At 39.2% G+C, this 18,487-nt stretch overlaps 1 protein-coding gene across 2 annotated transcripts in view; it reads right to left on the bottom strand.

Annotated features, from left to right (window-relative positions):
• Positions 1-2,070: 2,070 nt before the first annotated feature.
• The window catches only part of ZNF462 (zinc finger protein 462), an 88,236-nt gene continuing 71,819 nt past the window's right edge, over positions 2,071-18,487 (bottom strand). For both annotated transcript variants that reach the window (XM_042866154.1, XM_042866153.1), the window contains 5 exons: positions 16,538-16,674; positions 10,878-11,101; positions 8,343-8,475; positions 3,485-3,599; positions 2,071-2,319 (listed from right to left, as the gene is read on the bottom strand). In XM_042866154.1, the coding sequence (XP_042722088.1) occupies positions 2,118-2,319; positions 3,485-3,599; positions 8,343-8,475; positions 10,878-11,101; positions 16,538-16,674 (811 nt within the window). In that variant the 3' untranslated portion in view covers positions 2,071-2,117. The remainder of the gene's footprint in view (positions 2,320-3,484; positions 3,600-8,342; positions 8,476-10,877; positions 11,102-16,537; positions 16,675-18,487) is intronic.

The following is an 18,487-nucleotide window of genomic DNA, read 5'->3' as shown; positions in this document are numbered from 1 at the left end:
GTGATAAAAGCATGTCACAATCATTTCTTTCTTTTTTTTTTTTTCTTTTTCATTTTTGGTAGCCATTACAAACACCCAATCCAGGTATGGAACTGTTTAAATACATTTGAAATGAGGCCAATTAAAAAACAAATACAGACACAAAATGTGTATTTATACTTGTCCCTCCAATGTGTTTTTCACATGACATCCCCTCCCTACCTCAAAAAAAAAAAAAAAAAAAAGGGAAAAAAAAAGGAAAAAAAAAAAAAAAAAAAAGGCAAAAAAAACACAAAACAATAATAATAATAAAAAATAATCAAAGGAATCCCCCAACCCCACAACTGATGAATCCCCAAAAGCAAAACACCATGCTTCTCAAGTAGCACTTATTCCACAAATGCAACATTTTTGCCATCAATTTCATATGAAGCTCTCTGGGACATCATTTCCCCAGCAGCTTCCTCTTGTCCCCCCGCCCCCTCCCATAGATCCCCCCCAAAACAAACGAAAAAACAAACAAAGACACATGCATTTCTAAAACTAGGTTTCAGTCAAGTACTTTCTACTTTTTGGAAAGAAACTCTTGGTTCACAATCAGAACATACCATGGGCACCAGATCCTGTATTCCTTGCTCAGGCAAAATTCCCCTTGAGCTGGGTAAAGGAAAAGTGCAGGATCAGCCACTTAGGTATGCAGGTTCCTATTCATTCTACACTGCTCCCCTCACGCTAAAAGCTAAGGAGGAGGGAAAAAAATTCAGCAACTCCACCTTGAATCAAGTAAAAGTATTTCTCCAGGCTCAATATCGTAAGTAACTATTTCACCTCTGCTTGCAAAAAGATGTGTTAACAAACACCCCTCCCTCCCACTACACCAAAACAAAAAAGAAAGCACGCACACCACGGACAGAAGAAAAAAGGCAGCCAATCTTAACAGAAAGTTACCGGTGTGAGACTGATAGATGTTAATATGACAAGCAACAGAACGGTTATGAGGACCTACATGTTTGGCCCGCAAGCTGCATAGCTGTGCTGTAAGTTTGGTTCTTTAGTTTCTTAAAAAAAGTTAAAACGTCTTTGTTATTTCCGTATGTTTAAAATTAATAGCAACAACAACAACAACAGCAACAAAAAGTTCTATTCACAAGATCTAGTCTCCTTTCCCTGTCCCCCCTTGAAAAGAAATAATTCATTTTACATGAGAAACTTAATTGTGCTGTATTTGTAACACCTCAGGCTGACAGAAAATAAACGCGGCCAACAAAACCGCACAATCAGTCACATGAAATCTATCAAATCCTAAAATTATAACTGAATACTAACAAACAGCTTACCTGGAATAAAGGATGACAATTCACAAACAGTTATCTAGGAATTAAAGTCTCTCTCTCTTTTTTTTGTTTTTTTTTTACTAAAATAATTAAAAAAATCACAGTATTTTAAGAAATAAAACCCACACTGGGATTTTAAGCACAATTTGTTTTTCTTTCTTTAAAACTTTTTTCTTCCTCCATTCACCACCTTGCCCAGCAGTCTCTCTACATTTAACCACAATGACAACAGGTAGTACTGACAAATGCAGAGATCTCCCTTGGTTAATTCTGAGGTACTAGGAAACAGGTGACTGTTTTAAGCAAAGCAGTTTCTGTTTTTGTTTTCTTTTTTTTTTTTTTTTTTCTTTTTTTTTTTTTTTCTTTTCTAAAGCAGTTGCATTCAGTCTGGAAAAGCAATATGTATTAAAACTAGAAAAACGCACCAAAATTTGTGCGTTGAAAAGTTATCCCCCTTAACTTTTTCCACGCTCACGATGCTTCCATTCATAAACAATCCAAATCTCCATTGCAAAGCACGTTGTGTAATGTTGGAACATGGGGAGTTTCTTCATTAGTCCAAGATGAATGTAACTTCCCATTGTCAAGATCCAGAAGAAAGGATGCAGCAATGTAATGGAGCCACTTATTCCATCACTTAAATATTTAACTTTAATATACACACACTCACACAGGTACCAGTGCTTTGAAAATAGATCATTCAGTCCTAAAAGCAGCTTTATTTCTTCCTTCTGCCCGCCCCGCCCGCCCACCCTATCCCATTCATCACTGTTCAAGTACGTTGATTAAAATCACACCAAATGCTTATTCATTTTTGGCCTCCGAGATCTCTTGGAGAGGTTTGTCAGGAGTTACCACACTGACTACGGTTTCACTGTTGTGAGAATAGTCCAGCACCATTTTCTCAATGCCTTCTTTTTCTTCTGGCAGTGTGCTAACAGTGTCCTCCATGTCCTCCTTCGGCTGGCTGTCCTCACTCGTCCCGTGCTTGCTTTCATTCAGTGCCCTGGAAAGCCAAGCAGCGGAATGCAGAAGCATCATCAGTACAGAGAACAACAAAGCCAATCCATGTTTATCACACACAGGAGAAAACCAGACTACTTCCTGAAAAAGTAGCTACAAGCAGCCACACCACTGCTACCTGGTGCTGACAGCGGAATGAAGCCACCAGTGGGATCCACGAAATTCCTGTTTTGAAATAAAGCCTTTGCTCCCTCTCAGCTGGGGCACATATGGCACAAGAAGGAAGAACCTCACTTGCAACTTTTTAAAGTTTATTCCCCCTCCCCCTTCCCTTGTAAATGATACCGACTAGGTGCCAAACAAAGGCAGAAGAGTACCTTTCCCAAAGAGTAATGATCCAGTAAAATATTGTAGAGCTTCCAATACTTCAAATGCGTTCATCCAGATAGATAAGATTAAGCATAAGTAGTATTTTTCATCCTGCAACAGTTAAGCCACAATACTCTATTCAAAGGCCTTCTGCAGGACAGCAGCCTTGAATGAGATCTGCTCTTTGAAGAAATTCCTGTCAGCGGAGACATCTCTGCTACAGACATGATCTTCATCAAGAAAGGAAAATAAGCATTCCAAAGACAGCTACCTTGTCTGTGATGCTTATCACTGCACAGCATTCAAACTGTTACAAAAAGACAAAGATCTTTGCAGTGAACTTCACTAAGTACATTTTAGGAGGAGTTCAAAATGGTCCATTTTATTTCTCTTTAAAATCTTGGTATTTATCTGCACCTAATTCTCTGTACTGCTCTGCAAGTTCAGCTGCAAATACACCGAAGAAACAAAACAATACAAACAGAAAAAGACTCAAGACATTCCTAGAACATTCTTCATAATTTTCTGCCATTTTTATGCTGGTTGTCTGGCAAGCAAAAACAACAGCACCCCTCACTGAAGATCATTCTGAGCCATCTAAGTGGTATTGTTATAGGGACAGACCTACAGTCTACAGCCACCATGGGCTGCAGGGTTACAACGAGTGAACTCATGGAGATATCCAATAACTGTAGCCATGCTTAAGATAGAATTCTTCCTTCATGTAGTAGTGTTTGCCTTCAACACAGGCCTTTTAGGGAGGTGATGAGCACGATGGGATCATCACAAGATCTACTGCCACCTTTGGCTTTTTGGCAAAGGAGAATAAACCAACTTACATGCCATGTCTCAGCACATGTCTCTCCCACTCAGAGCCTTCTGTAAATGATCGGCCACAGAACTCACATGGGAAACGTTTCTCTGGAGGACCATTGTCAGGAAACATCATGGAATCTGGAAAAGGCAAGCACAGCCTGTGAATTTTTAAGTGTCAGGGCAAGAAGGGACCACTTTCATGCTGCTCCAATTCATCCCACTGCTCAAAATTGGAAGATGTATCCTTAGGAAGCAAAAAGACTTATCCATCAACTACTAAGCTTGTGGAAATACAATTGCTTCACATCAAAACGACACTGCAAGTAACAAATCACATCCTAAATCTTAAAGTGTATCTGCAAACAAGTATAACAAAGCTGTTACTTACTTCATGTCCTTGTGTTTTAATAACTGAAGGGACCATCGAGTTTTGATTTAAAACCAGCGTTGAGATAAGCTAATGGTAAAAAATGTCTTGAAAGCAATATGAATTAAAGCACTAAAGCCAATCTGCAACTTTTGCATTGGTTGTACAAACTCTAGAAAGCAAACATGTACAGTTAACATGTGACCCTCATGAGACTCTTCACTGTGAAGTCTTACGAGATGGAGTATCTCTAAAAAGTCCAGTATTTTAACTGCACACATTTTTCATCCCATTCTAATCTTTCAGACAAACTGCTTGGGGCCTCATTTACGGGAGCGTCAAGCACCCAATAATACAAGTGAAGCCACTGGCAGCTTGGAGTGGTATTTCTGAAAACCCACACCCACATGAACACAGCCAGCTTTAACAAAAGACGAAACTTGTTCTCACAAATTAAGAAGATCACCTCACAAGCCATTAAAAATAATTGCATGGACTATCTCACTTCATTCTTTTGCTGGATATGAGACAGCACCATCTGCTCAGAGCATTAATTCCTTAGCAGGGATTATCTTAAGCAAGAAATCAACAGAATGTCTTTCTGACTCCTTCCACACTACATAATAAAAAGGGTTTTGCTTCATTCTGGTTCTGATCTCTGCTCACTTGATTTCTTCACTGTTGGACTTGCTGTGTTCAAGACCAGCCCAGGATTTCAAAATTATCCACACATTCACTATTATCTGCATGTAAAGTTCTGTAAAGGTTTTTTTGTAACACATTTGTCACTAGTTATTCTTTCCTAAAGTTCTATATGGAATTGTCCTTAATATCACTTTTTGTCTCTTCCCCCTGAAAGAAAAACTGTCACTTCGCATTACTTCTTGTCAGTGATTTACGATGTGGTTATGTATCACAAAACCAGATGTAGCGTCACTAGAACACCAGAAAGGGAGTCAATACCATTAGTTCAGTTTACAAAGAATCGTAGGTGGAACCACAGAATGGTTTGGGTTGGAAGGGCCCTCGAAGCCCAACCTGTGCCGTGGGCAGGGCTGCCCCCCACCAGCTCAGCTGCCTAAGGCCCCATCCAACCTGGCCTTGAGTGCCTCCTGAATTTTACTGCCCAAGCACGTGGCACAAATTCATCACTGCACTGCAACACACAAAGTATGGTACAGGAACAACTATTTGTGGAGGGTAGATGTTTTTTCTGCAAAAAAAAAAAAGCTGTTCTCCGCAAGAAGTTGCTTACCAGATAGTACACAATAGGAACTCTATTCTGGGCCTCTAAAGAAAGGAGATACGCACCACACAAGATATTTTGCTGAAATAAATAGGGAGGAATTGTATCTGCAATTCCATTAAGAACAGCAAGTGTTACTCCAGTAAATCCACCAGATCTTTAGAATACACTGTATTGTTCACTCCCCGATAGTTTTCACTTCTAGAGCTGCAAATCTGTAAATCCAGAGGCGTATCAGAACCTGTTCTCTGGGGCCTACAGATGACAGATAACAACCTGACCTCTTCTTTTTTTTTTTTTTTTTGCAGGTAACAACAGGCACAAGCACTTCTGGACCACATTTTTTTCCTCTACTGTGGAAGCGGATTCTGGTTTCTGTTAAGAACAGGAAATTAAGGTTGAGATAGAGGACATCCGAGGCACAGTTTGTAGCCAGGGCAGCTTTTTGTGCTGGGTTGTACACCAGACACCCTCTTTTCCTGCCTCTGCCGCCTTCTTCACCCCAGCTCACTCTATTTTTTGCTGTCCTTCACCAGCAGCCAAATACTCTTTTCCCTTCCCATCTACACAGCTGTTCATCTGCTGCTGACAGGACATACCCATCTCTGCAGGATCACGTGGGCAGTAGTCCTTCTTTGGTCCACTGCCCAAAAGCAACACTCTCTTCCTTGCACCTTCAGAGCTTCGCATACCAGCCTGAAGTTGAAGTGGAGAAGCTAGGCTGCTCTTTTGACTTATGGAAAGAAATCCTAGTTCAGCCAAAGTCACAGGCTTCAGAGGGTTCAGACAGCATTTCTTTCCAGATTCTCAGGGACACAAATTGACACTCTCAGCAAATCACGCTTCCTGCTAACTCCACAAAGATTACGACTGTCAAAAGCACCCAAGTGGAATATGAGATTACATAGTTTGATATGGTTTGAAAGCTGTGACACCATTAGCCATGGTGACAGGCAATATTTAAAAGCCCAGGTCTGGTCTTCTGCTAACAAAGCAAAATTTTCTAGGGTAGAAGTAACTTCTGTAAATCCACTGGGAGAAGATGTCAGCATACAACTCTGCATCCAACCACACCTTCACCTATCTCACCAGGACATTTTTAAAAGTGTACTTTGTATCTTGAACCTTAAAGTGATAATCCTCATCTTGAGGAGAAAAGTACAGCAAATACAACTTCTTGCAGTTGGCATAAATGTTTCCTGCATTTTCTATCTACTGTAGTATGTTGCAATGCAAGTGGTATGGATTCAAGGAAGGCAAATTAACACGTATTAAACACTGCCTCTATGGTCTGGTCAGAAAAGAACACCTGTGCAACAAGCCAGAAAATACGCTTGTTTGTTTTTTTTAAAATAAATGATCATATACAAGTCACTGTCAAGAAATACACCAACATGTGAAAAAATAAATAAAAATAGAATTGTTAAAGACACTTGCTTAACTATTGTTCACATGAAACACAGAGATAACTCATCTCTTTTCCCTGTGAATGTACAACTCCAGTGTACAAGGTGATATTTTTATGTTTGCACAACAAATGTCACAAAATCGAGTATCACAGAGATAATTTTAACAAGGAACTTCACCTTGGGCTGTCTCCCTCCCTCCCATTTACACGGATGTGCAAGGCTTGTCAGACAGCACCTTCTTTCCCTTGCTCTGAATACTCCAGTTTCCAAGGTCACTCAGCACCTGTGCTTGGACGTAATGCTAAAGTAATCCTCACAAGGACAGCATGACTCTTCATCCCTTGCTAGCTGTGGGTCTATACAAAACATTAATCAGCACACTACAACTGCAACTGAGAGGAAGGAGGGTGGTCCTGCAGTCAAGGCATTATTCAGTCAGCATTCCAGCCATGAAGCTCAGAGGATTTAAACACTATCTGAAGAGACCTAGTGTGTTTCCTAACAACTTAATATCCAAGAACTTTGAAATGCCTATCTCTTTAGCAGATCACTTGATTCCTCTACTGTTGCTATCTAAGACTTTTGTAAAGGATACTCTACATTAAAATTTAAATGGTTTCCTATCCAACTACCTTCTTTTCTCATTTAAATAAAAGCTATCATTAACTAAACTTGAAGTGCCAGTGATAAGCACAGACTGAACTGATTTTGTAGGCACACTAAACAAAAGCCAAGGCACTGGGGTCTGGCTATTAAAAATGTGAAATGATCTAAGCCCCTCTTGTTCTGAAATCATCCTTTAAATTTGTAATCTTTAGTCTTCAAGGTACAGAGGACTTGGGGAGACATCTGTTCTTTTGTGAATTAGTCCTGAATTAAAAATGAATCTTCTACTGATAGCTGAAAATTCTGGAGGAAAAAGGCAAACATCTTGGGATATTTTTAATGAAGTATGTAGATACTTGCCTAACTACAGTTATCAGCACCAGTAGGGTAAGGCATCCAAGGAACCCAACACTCAGGCATGACAGGGCTCATTTAAGAGTTGTGAACATTTTTTTTTTACTGCATTTAACTGATAAACTGAATATCAGAGCAGACTAGACAACAATTTAGACCAAATTCTTGCAGTAAGCTAGTTTTCACATTGGAGAGGAGAAAGACAACATAATTTGATTTACAGGAGGACTTTCTTTTTCCTAACTTTGATCAAAATTTGTTCATTAATAAGAACATGACCCAGCCTTGCTGAAGTCTGTGAAATTAATTACTGACACAAACTTAGGCTCATACTTAAGAAACACAATGGAATAGTTTGGGCATAGTTCTACCATAGTTCTAGAGCCACCAACTGCAACATCTACAACAAGAATCACTCCCTGACAAGGAAGGAATGCTGGACTGAGAGTTAATAATAGCCAACTAAAAAGTTTGGGCATGACCTCTTTGTCCCCTGCTTGAACAGTGACAAGGGTGAAGCTAAAAACTGGTTACCAACACAGAAAATCTGACAGACGACTAAAATATTAGATCAAATAGCATCAAGACATTTATCTGTTATCTGCATGGGCAGATAAGGCAAAGATCCTATTTGTGTTTTCTTAACAGTCATTAAGAAATGTATTTTCTTAACAGTCAGAAAACTGTGTGATAAGGATTAGAAACATAAGATTTCCCCAGGATTGGTGGTGTCTTTTCACAAAAGCTGCATTCTGCTCCTGCTGGCATGCCTACATAAGTCTAAAAGAATGTAGAGTAGAGTGAACAGCTGACCTTGCTTGGTGGGACTTCTGCAGCATGTCACTGTGAAGAAACAGAAAAAAAAAAAAAAGAAAAAAAAAGAAAAAAACTGTACTGACCTCTCTCTTCAGTCTTGGGGCTTAACTCTTCTTCTTTTTCTTCATCATCACTGCTGGAGCTCTCTGTTTTCCCCTTCATTTGTTCCAACTGATCCAAGTTAACCCGTCCAACCAGCTCAAAATTACGACTCACCTTTGACAGAAACACTTTTGTCAGCCATTAGCATAACCATAAGCTACTCAGAAAAAAAATACACATATGTCAAAATGAAATGCAGCACACCCCAAAGCCTGCTGAGCCAGAGGTGACATGCAGACTCCATCAATTTAACAGACATTTATTTTCTGTGATCGCTTTTTCACCATTTAATCAGTATTTCCCATTTTGATATTCAAAAATTAATGGCATTCAGTAAATTCTCTTAATTTCTTCCTGGTTTTAAGGTATTGAAGGTAAAAAAAAAAAAAGTCCAGGAAATGCAAAATCCTGTAAGTTGTATCCTAACTGGACCATTCAATTACTGTATCAAATACTGCCACTGCACATCCGCACTGGAGAAAAATGATTCATTCAGCTTCACGCATGAAAGAACGGGTCCTTTACTAAGCACATGGCTGCTTCATGCCACATACACTTTCACTCATTAATAACAGATTAATTCTCATTACAAACGGCTGCAAAGTGCTTTGCAAACTGATATATAGGCTATAATGGGAGCACTTAATCCAGCAGTCAAACTCAGCTAAGCCAAGGGTGAAATGCAGCAGCTACTAAACAGATCAGGGCAGCAGCATGAAAGCAACAGCTTAGGGCACAGAAGTCGGGAACTCCTGCACATACACCAGAAAAAGCAGAGGAACAGTCCAGATTTACAGTGAAGGCAGACTGTGGGAGCACGACCAGGATACCACAGCTAATACTTGTTGGATGACAAGCGCCCTCTGAGCTCGTTGATCACTGCTGGGAATTTGGATTCATCTTTCATGCAAAAACACAGCCCTCCAGCAGCACAGGCACTGAGCCACAGAGGCAGAGAGGATAGAGAGAGAGGAATGAGTGCAGTACAGCACACCCTGCAAGATACTGAATGAAAATATCAACCCCCACTGGCTAACTTAAATGTTTCTACAGAAAAGGAAATGTGAAGGAACCAAAGGAGCATGTGAATTAAACCGTAGTGTATCTCCAAATAGCAACCATCCTAAATGCAGCGGAGTACAGGTAGTCAGGTTCTTAGCCACTTCATACAGCCAGGATGAGGCTGACTTGACTTGTTACCCATGCAGACTTAAACAGACAAGACCATATGCAGGACGCTTAATTCAACTCCCTCATGCACAGGAACTCTTTAAGGCACAATATATCAGTTGTGTATCTAAGCACTGAGCATAGACACAATTTAGTAAGATATAAATTACAAAGAGAGATGGTAAAAAAATATCCTACACTACTGGGAGTATTATTGTAGGTCCAAACTGGAGGAGAAAACTAGGTATGGGAATAATCTTCCCAGGCTGACCACTGACAAAAGAATGAGGATTAATGCCTCCTGCATACAGCAAGATTAGAAGATTCAGAGCATCTCACATACCAGGTGAATTGCAGAAGATTCTCAAAGAATAACGAAGCAGTGGGCAACTACATTAGCAGGCTAACCTAAGTTTACAGAGTTTGCTTCTACAATATTTGTTTTTTTTTTTTTTTTTTTTTTTTTTTTTTTTTTTTCAGTGTGTAGAGTTTTGTTGGGACTTCTTATCTGCTAATACTGTCAGCATAAATATGTTTGGTGATCAGAAAAGTGTTGTTCAGTCAAAGAAGTCAGAGTGAGCTTTACTGAAGACTTGGGTGGGAATTTTAGGAGACTGCCTCTAACAGATAGAGGCAAACAGTTGCCTCTCTGGACCTGTGATAAGAAAATACTCTGATAAGTACTCCAAAACACATCTCAGTTCTAGAACTGAAGTATCTCAGCTACAGATACAGAAATTCAAAGCTAACAGGAGTCTCCGGAAGGCCTTGTAACCAATTCCCAGAGACTGAGCTCCACAAAAACACCAAAGCAGTCTTAAGCTAGGACCTGGTTATATTTGTTTATCTTTCCCTTGTTAAATATAAATAGAGATGCATTGCCCTTTTTGTTATTAAAATATGCATGGCATGACATGCTGCTGAAGTTGCTAGAGCAATCTTTTATTTGGAATCTCCTGCCTTTTAGACAGGCTGAATTACAGCCTTAATATTGTTTCATAATGGCTTTTTTTGGTGGGTTTTTTTTTTTTTTTTTCACTTTAAATAAAATAACATCAACAAGTGTCTTTTCCAGATGATCGCATCTGCATAAAATAGTCTGCCAATTCTGATCATCCTAAACATTTCAGAAACCCTCAATTTTGAATTTCTGAGGGGAAAAAAAAAAAAAAAAACGAATAGTAGAAAACAGGAGTTTAAGTTCTATGTGAAATTAGTTTTCAGATGGATGGAAGGAAAGCAGGTTGGCTAATCAGAGCATACAGAGTAATTTAGGGTACATGCAAGTACCATAAATGCAGCATTTACATGGAGATTGTTACAAAATAAAACTATTTGAACCTTACCTTGTGCTCATCTCGAAGGTGAGCATCCAGTTCCTCTGTGTGTTTGGTCTCATAGTAGCAGAGTTGGCATTTGTAAGGTTTCAGTTCATTGTGCTTCTCTATGTGCTGCTGCAAGCTCTCATCACTGGAGCAGGTAAAGGTACACTTATCACAGCGGAAAACAACTCCCTGCAAGTACTTTGATAGTTTGGAGCGGCAGACTTCAATGGGAACGACCCGCTCTTCTGTAGGAACAGGATAAGGTTCACTTAACAAATTTTACAAAGTATCAGGACATGTGTCAACAGCGTGGAAACTACCGCCCACACAAGGACCAGAACCTCCTTTATGGGTATGCAAGTCTGCCTGCATAGGAGTGAGAACCAAACTGGACTACCAGGCACAGAAAAAAACAAAATAACCTCTCTGCAACAACAGGGCTAATCCTTCAATGCTACAAATGCAACTGCTCTTTGGGTCAACAAGGATAGGATTGGAGATCTGGGGGTGAATGAGACTCCATCTGTGAGCCAAGATGCAGAGCTTGGGAATTCAAAAGCAGATATAAATCAGCCAAATCAACAGACCATTTTGGTTCAGCACATGACAACAGCCAGAAATGGCTGCTAGAAATCTAATAAAAATGGAAGGCGCAGAGTGCTGTAAAAATCAGAGCTGGTACTCTCAATGTCATATTCAAAGCTGCTCACTGGTGACTGAGGAGGCAAGTAAGGCAGTGCCTTCTCCCAGAAGAGGCCACGCAGTCCAGCCAGCAGCAGAATCTCCCAAAACACCCATAACTTTCAGAAAGCTTAGGCTCAAAATCTAGGCATACGTCATGTCACGCATCCCACAGTTCAGGTCGAGGACATAGGCATGTACTGCAAATGCTCTCACTGAGTTTCTAAACTCTTTGCCTCTCAGATAAAACACAGACATTTAACAAAGCAGTAATTAATTTCAGTCTTTTTACAGAGTAAGAATTGGATGTGTGTAACACCCTTCCACTGTGTTTCTCAAGCTGTGTGCAGAAAGGAAATCCCAAATTTAATCTTTCAGCAATAGGTCACCAGAAAATCCTTTAAGGACCAATTATGGGCTTCTGTTACTCAACTGGCCTTTTTAATTAACACTGAACTTTAGTGCTGCTATACCTTACGGACTGCAGATTAGAGGAGGATCCTTCTCATACAGGTCATGCTGAACAACAGATTCAAACAAATGAGCAAAAAAACATAGGCCAGAAACTCAGTTAATGTGAAGGGTAAGGGGCAATCCTCGTACAGATCTGAGCCAACGATCCATTCCCTTTAATAAGGTAGGTAACATCACTTCCAAAGACAACTAAAGAAACACAGATTGCTTTATGGCTTTTCTGGAAGGCTGCAAAAGCTCTGCTGTTCTCTCATCTTTAGCCAGTCCGCACACCACCACTGCTACAAGACCTGTTCCACAGCTCTCAAAATACTCTATCTTCCTCAGTTTCTCCCTGAACACTGAAGGTTTCCTACCTCATGGCCTCCTCTTTGGCCACTTCAAAAAGTAAAGCTCTTCCCAAAGCTATGTCTTTGAAAAATGCTGAAGACTTGTGGTTCTACACTAACATCTCTAGCTACACAGATGCTGAATTGTGCCCTTTCAGTGTGGTAAACAGGGAAAGGAAAATAGCCTAAAAGACAACAGAATTTAAAGTTGTGATTCTGTGGTCACAAATTTTTTTTAGAAGGCTCTTGCCACTGTATGCTTTTGGACTTCCTCATGGAAGCAAAGCATCCAGTTTCGAAAGTGAAAAAGCCAAGTTAAGTATTCCAATGAAAGAAAAAAACCCTAAAATTTCTGAAAATTCTCCTTTCCTCTAGCATATGGCACAGATTTAAAAACAAACAAACACCACAAAAACATTTTATCTACCACTGTGGAGCAATGCAGGATCTCCTAACTCACATCAGGGAAACCTATTATCTCACAATCACACATATGCTCATCAAATGAAAGGCAGCACAATAACATAAAAGAAAAAAAACAAGATAAAAGTAAACATCAATTATAGCCTGAAGGATTTTAGGGGATAAATTACAAGTTTTACATGAGTTTTCATAGTAAGTTTCCTCCAAGAAATGACTTGGAACTTACAGACTCGTTTGGACCCAGAATTTCACATTTTATAAGGCCTGGTTTGCCTTTATAAAGTTGTTTGTATTTAATTACTCATTCAGAATGCATTTATCATATGTGAACAACTGGCAAAATTCCAACACACCATAAAGGTTCCTACACAAATTGAAAGGTCTAGGGGTTTTTTTGTTTGTTTTACAGATGTCAACTTCTTCAGACTTCAACAATGTCTAAAAAGGGACTCCAGTCCACTATGCCTCATTGAAAAAAGATGCCATGAATTGTGGAACTGTAGCAATAAGTACAAGGAAAAAAGAATAAAAATAAGAAAATAAACATCTGAACAGCATAATCTCAGTTTAAGAAACTCAATCTTAGACAGAAATATTCAGGTTAATTCCAGAGCAGATCAGAGAACACACATATTTTTTTCCTCAAAGGCATAGAGAAAGACAATGGCTTTATAAGTCCTTTGTTATAAGGAAAAATCTTTACTCAACAACGCACCATACCATACACTACTCAATTCCTTTCCTTAAACATAGACCAAGTACAAACAGTCATACAAATTATTTGGTTATGTCAGGTGTTTGTCCATAGATATTTTTGCGCATAATCAGTGTAAATCAAAGTTACAGTCACTTAACATATAGCATTTTGTGTTCCATAAGCCAAAAGCAAGCAGAGCACTGGGGTATGTATGAGTGAAGATGTGTACACAAGGTATAATAGCAGAAACAACCATGTGTATGGAAACAGGATATTTAGCAACAAAGCCCTGGGGGAGGTAGAGTAATTTGAAAATTTCACATTTTTTGTCTTGAATTTACTAGTCAATAGAAATGGATGAGATTTCATTTAAATGGAAGAAAAAAAAAAAATCCCTATTTGTACCAGCAAGAGAGTAAAATGATCTCAAAAAGAAGAAAATAGAAAACCCCAAGGACTTTAAAGTAGACATAATAGTGATCTTGGTAAGTTGCATCAGACCTGAAGAAATATTAATGTGTTTCAAAATGTGTGATGAGAATGGTACCAAAAGGGATAATGAAACTGTACTGTACTGTCCAGACTCAGTCAAAGCTAAGCTGCTCTGCTAGCTGTGGAGCAAGATTTCACTTTCTTCTCCATAGAAGGTCCCTGTGCTTGCCTAACCATACTTTATCTCTTCACATGACTGCACAGCAGAGGACCAAGCCTTCCAGCTGTATCAATCCCTTGATACAGCCTGCCAAAAGGTAAGGAGCCTATATGCCTATATCATATGCCTATAGAGAGGACATTGAACAGCATTTACATTGATAAAGAACAGATTGAACAGAATAGGTTACACCTGCAGAAAGACTTCTGGACGCATTCTGTTTCCCCACATCCTTAACAAGAAGCAAATTCCTTGTGTAATTCTTACACACCATTCAGCCTTACAGCTTATAATTCTTTAGCCCTGTACAAGTCAAATTCCACAGCTACTAATTAAGAGATACATATACTTTCAATTTTAAACACACATTACTTCATCAAGGACTTTAGATGCAACAATTTGGAAAGAATGTAAGAGTTACACATCTGTAAATGTGTCTTTTTACACTGGATAAAAATTAAATATGAAATGGACTGAATCCTCCACTCTTGATTTTACACACTGCATTACTCCATCTATCTAAAAAATCAACTCTTTATGACCACAGCTCAGGACTATGTTTGCTTTATAAATATATAACCAATAAAAGAGGAAAGATATCTCATGCTGCATTCAACATCTCTCAGCTTCTCTCTCATGAGAGGGATTTAACAGTGCATGTTAAATCTTGTCAAAATCATCTGCTTCAGATGCCAAGCAACAAACACAACTAAAAGGTTATTTTTTGTTTTGTTTTTAATCTGGATACGTGCACTGAAAAGAACTTTAAAGGATGACCATACTTACTTTACTACCATCACTCTTGATGCCTAATAAGATCCTTGTGCTTCCTTCAATAAATTCTCTACCAGCTATACTCCCATTTTTATTAAAAGTTATTTTATTGATTTACCTCTTCCAGTGCACTAGTTGATGTATAATCATGTCATTTGCTACCAGTTGTTTCAGCAGCACAAGGACTCAAGGCTGGTTTGTGCAAATGAAGCAAAAGCTAAACAAAAGAACAGATCTGATGTCACTCAGGAGGTAAACAACTTCCTGCAAGTGATCAGAAACACCTCTGTAAGGGCAGCACAGCTTCTTAAGCTCATGAAGTGCTCTTCTACTTGTGCAACAAGAAACTCCCAGTGTAAAGTCTACGTTTGATGGGAACTCTCCTAAGTAAGTCCATCAGCTTTTCCCTCTATCCTTTATTTTAAAAAGCAGTGCTCACTGGTGCTCTGGCAAGTAACAAACCAGACACACCTTGACATCACTTGAAACCGCAGTGCACACTGCACAGGGATTAACTAAACCCTCTTCTCCTCTGAAGTGAGTTAATTCTGGAGTATGTCCTGAAGCTGGGCAAAATCTGACACTACAACACCTTCAAAGACAGGAAGTAAATGCATCTGACAAACTTTTACAACCAAACAAAGCAGCTTTGTAATGTGCATTTTGAATCACTGGCAGGTCACTTTTTCCCAGACATTTCCTCACTTCCTTCCCCTGCTAACAGAGAGAAATTTGCATCAAGTCTGCCAACATCACTCTTTTGGTACAAGAAGGACTTTAAGTAACCAATACTGGGAAATTGTATGTTACAAGGAATTACATTAGCACTTGTCACACCAGGATCTCCTCCAGCAAAAGATGGCATGCAAAACTTGTGTTTGTACACCACCAGTATCCGACTGTGAAACTCTGCCCAACCTGCAAGCAGGCAGAATGCCATCCCACCACATGGATTAGGATTTTGGCAGCCAATAGACCATCTACAAGCATCAAATGTGATAGCTATGGGCAGGAATCCCAGTCCACAGAGCCCAAATAGCTGTCTCTTTTGAGTTAGGAAGCCTGTAGTTAATATAATATAGAAATCCCTAATCCCACTTTTAGCTAGGTTGAAAAAAGAAGGGAGAAGAGAAGAAGGAACTGAAGTCTTAAAGAAAAATGAAAATAAGATAATTCTTGGTTTGATCCTAAGAACAATAAAACACATCATGAAGAGAAAAGATTCAAACAAGCAATCAGGAGATATTCTGCAGACTTGATAGCTAGTTGATACAGTGTTCTCCACAGTTTATGATAGCAAGGACTATACAATAACAAAGACAAAAGCAGGAAACAATTTTGGCTTAGATCAAAGCTGCATATTACTGCTACTCTCAGTAAGTGGGTGCTTGAAGACTGTTAAAATTGTTTTTAAGGTCTTTCTCTAGAGAGGTTAAATCTGCCCTGTTTCAGCACCACTTGACTTTGAACTCCACAGGAAACTAGTAAGATGTACACTCAGAAATGAACAAAAGATATGGAATGGCTGATGGCTGATTTAACATACTTGTGCATATGTAGAGAGGAGAAAATTTAATGAAACCAATCTGAAAGACAAGGGCATTGTTCAGCATTTCTCTCATCAGGCAGGCACATAAAGGACACACATTACCTCTGTGCAGAACTATATGGTCAATCATGTTGCGTTTGTATTTGGTGTGATATAGGCAAAGAGGACAGCGAAGGTCTTTGGGTCCTTCCTCAGGAACTGCAGAATGCCCAGCTTCCACGTGCATAGTAAAAGCAGATCTGTGAAATACGAGAGAGAGACGGGAGAAGTCAGAAGAGTTGTGCCGTGAACGATGAGGTGTTACAGCTCTATAAGGGAAGTGTTGTGTAAAACAGCACAGATATCTCTCTGCCTTGTCTTCATAGTGCCACTTGGCATTTCAGCAGGGCTACTCACATGAGTAACACATGAGTATTTGCAGGCTTGTATCCTCAAATAACTGACACACGTTCTGACAAGACGTTCATTTGCTTGGGTTGCTCTATAGCTCACATTGCTGTAGTTAAGATAACAAAAGAATCCCCATCTTTCATGCTCATTATTTATCTTCAAGTGGAAATATTCTGCGCATTCAACTTTTAGTAACTTGAATAAAATCTATTAACAGTTCTGAACTTACAGAGGTGAATACAGATTTTCATCCTTAGCCACCTCTATCTTTGTAAGATAACTCCCAAAACAGCTAAAATGTTTGGACTCGGGAAATGAAACACACATGAGCTCGGGTGATCTGTTTTAAAGCATCAGTTATGAGGACTTGAAAATCCAAGACTAAGAATACTCCACTTATTAAGGCAGAAGAATGAATGAATACAGCACTTCTGAACAAAAAATCTCATGCTGACATTACCTTAGCTGCATACTTAAAAGTTGGAAGAGGCATGTAACTCCTCCTCCATACAAAGGAAAATAATATACTTACCTGACTGCTAGCTCAACTACTGAAATGAGAGATGTCTGTGAACTTGGGGAAAGTGGTCAGTTTTTTTTGCTTAGAATAGGGGTAAAGAGAGAGTGGAGAGTTTGCCACACTGAAGTTCTGCTTGTCAGTTTGAGCATTAAATAGTTTACTAACACAAGTGGCTTCAGGCACAATCCAGTGATGTCTGAATTGTACAGGTGTACTCCTACTAACCTCAGTGCATTCAAGTTTCCACAGTGAGTTGAAGAGGGGATTTGTAAGGGCTTTTCTGTCCTTGTTTTTAAGAGAGAAAGCACGGTACACTTTCAAAAGAAGACATAATCCTTGCCATGTTTGAGACACCACATGAAAGAATACAACTTTTTTGTAAGTATAAGCGTATTTAATCAGCACTTGATTTAAGAGGATTTTATTTCATCTTGGGAAAATGCACAAGATGTGAGCATATTGAATTGAGTTGATCATTGGCAATCTCAAAGGTAGATAGCAATCAGTACATAAAGCATAAGCAGCAAACAGTATCACTGAGGCAGGTAGGGTCTGAAGCAACAAAGGCTACAGATGCATTAGCTAGAAGTTGCTCTTGTGTGGATTCACTTGCTGAGAGAAGGTTTGTGCTCAACATTTTATTCAACATTTTATTCCTGTATCCAATCATGCTATATATTGTCACTAGTCTCTTAAGAAGTTGATATATCTGAGACCTCAGATTCTAGCTGGGGGATATAAGCACAAGGGTCCAGCACATCACAGAGAAATGGTGAAGAGCATAGATGCATAAGACTTTTTTCCTTAGAGAACAGTAGCTAACACACACACACACACACACACACACAGACAGCTGAGATTTTAAATTCTGCAACATCTAATTAAATTTGCTGAAATGCCTTTCTATGTTATCAGTAACTCTGGAGAGTGCATTCTAGCTAGATAAATAGTAGAAGAAACAAAATTACATGAGAGAAGTTTCTTCAGAAGGGAGAAAGGTTATGTAATTTCTTCCATCTCCCTATCTCCCTTACTTATCCTATGCATCAAGGAAATGACCTTATTTTTGTAGAATATACTTTCATACTTGAGGATAAGGAAAAACCTCTAACTGCTTATTTTAAAGAAAAGCACTACCTGTT

Source organism: Lagopus leucura, unplaced genomic scaffold, assembly GCF_019238085.1.
Source record: "Lagopus leucura isolate 7727_CA_CO unplaced genomic scaffold, USGS_WTPT01 Super-Scaffold_810, whole genome shotgun sequence".
In the NCBI taxonomy this organism is placed as follows: domain Eukaryota; kingdom Metazoa; phylum Chordata; class Aves; order Galliformes; family Phasianidae; genus Lagopus; species Lagopus leucura.
Note: the sequence above shows the minus strand (reverse complement) of the source record. Positions and strands in the feature narration are given on the sequence as shown.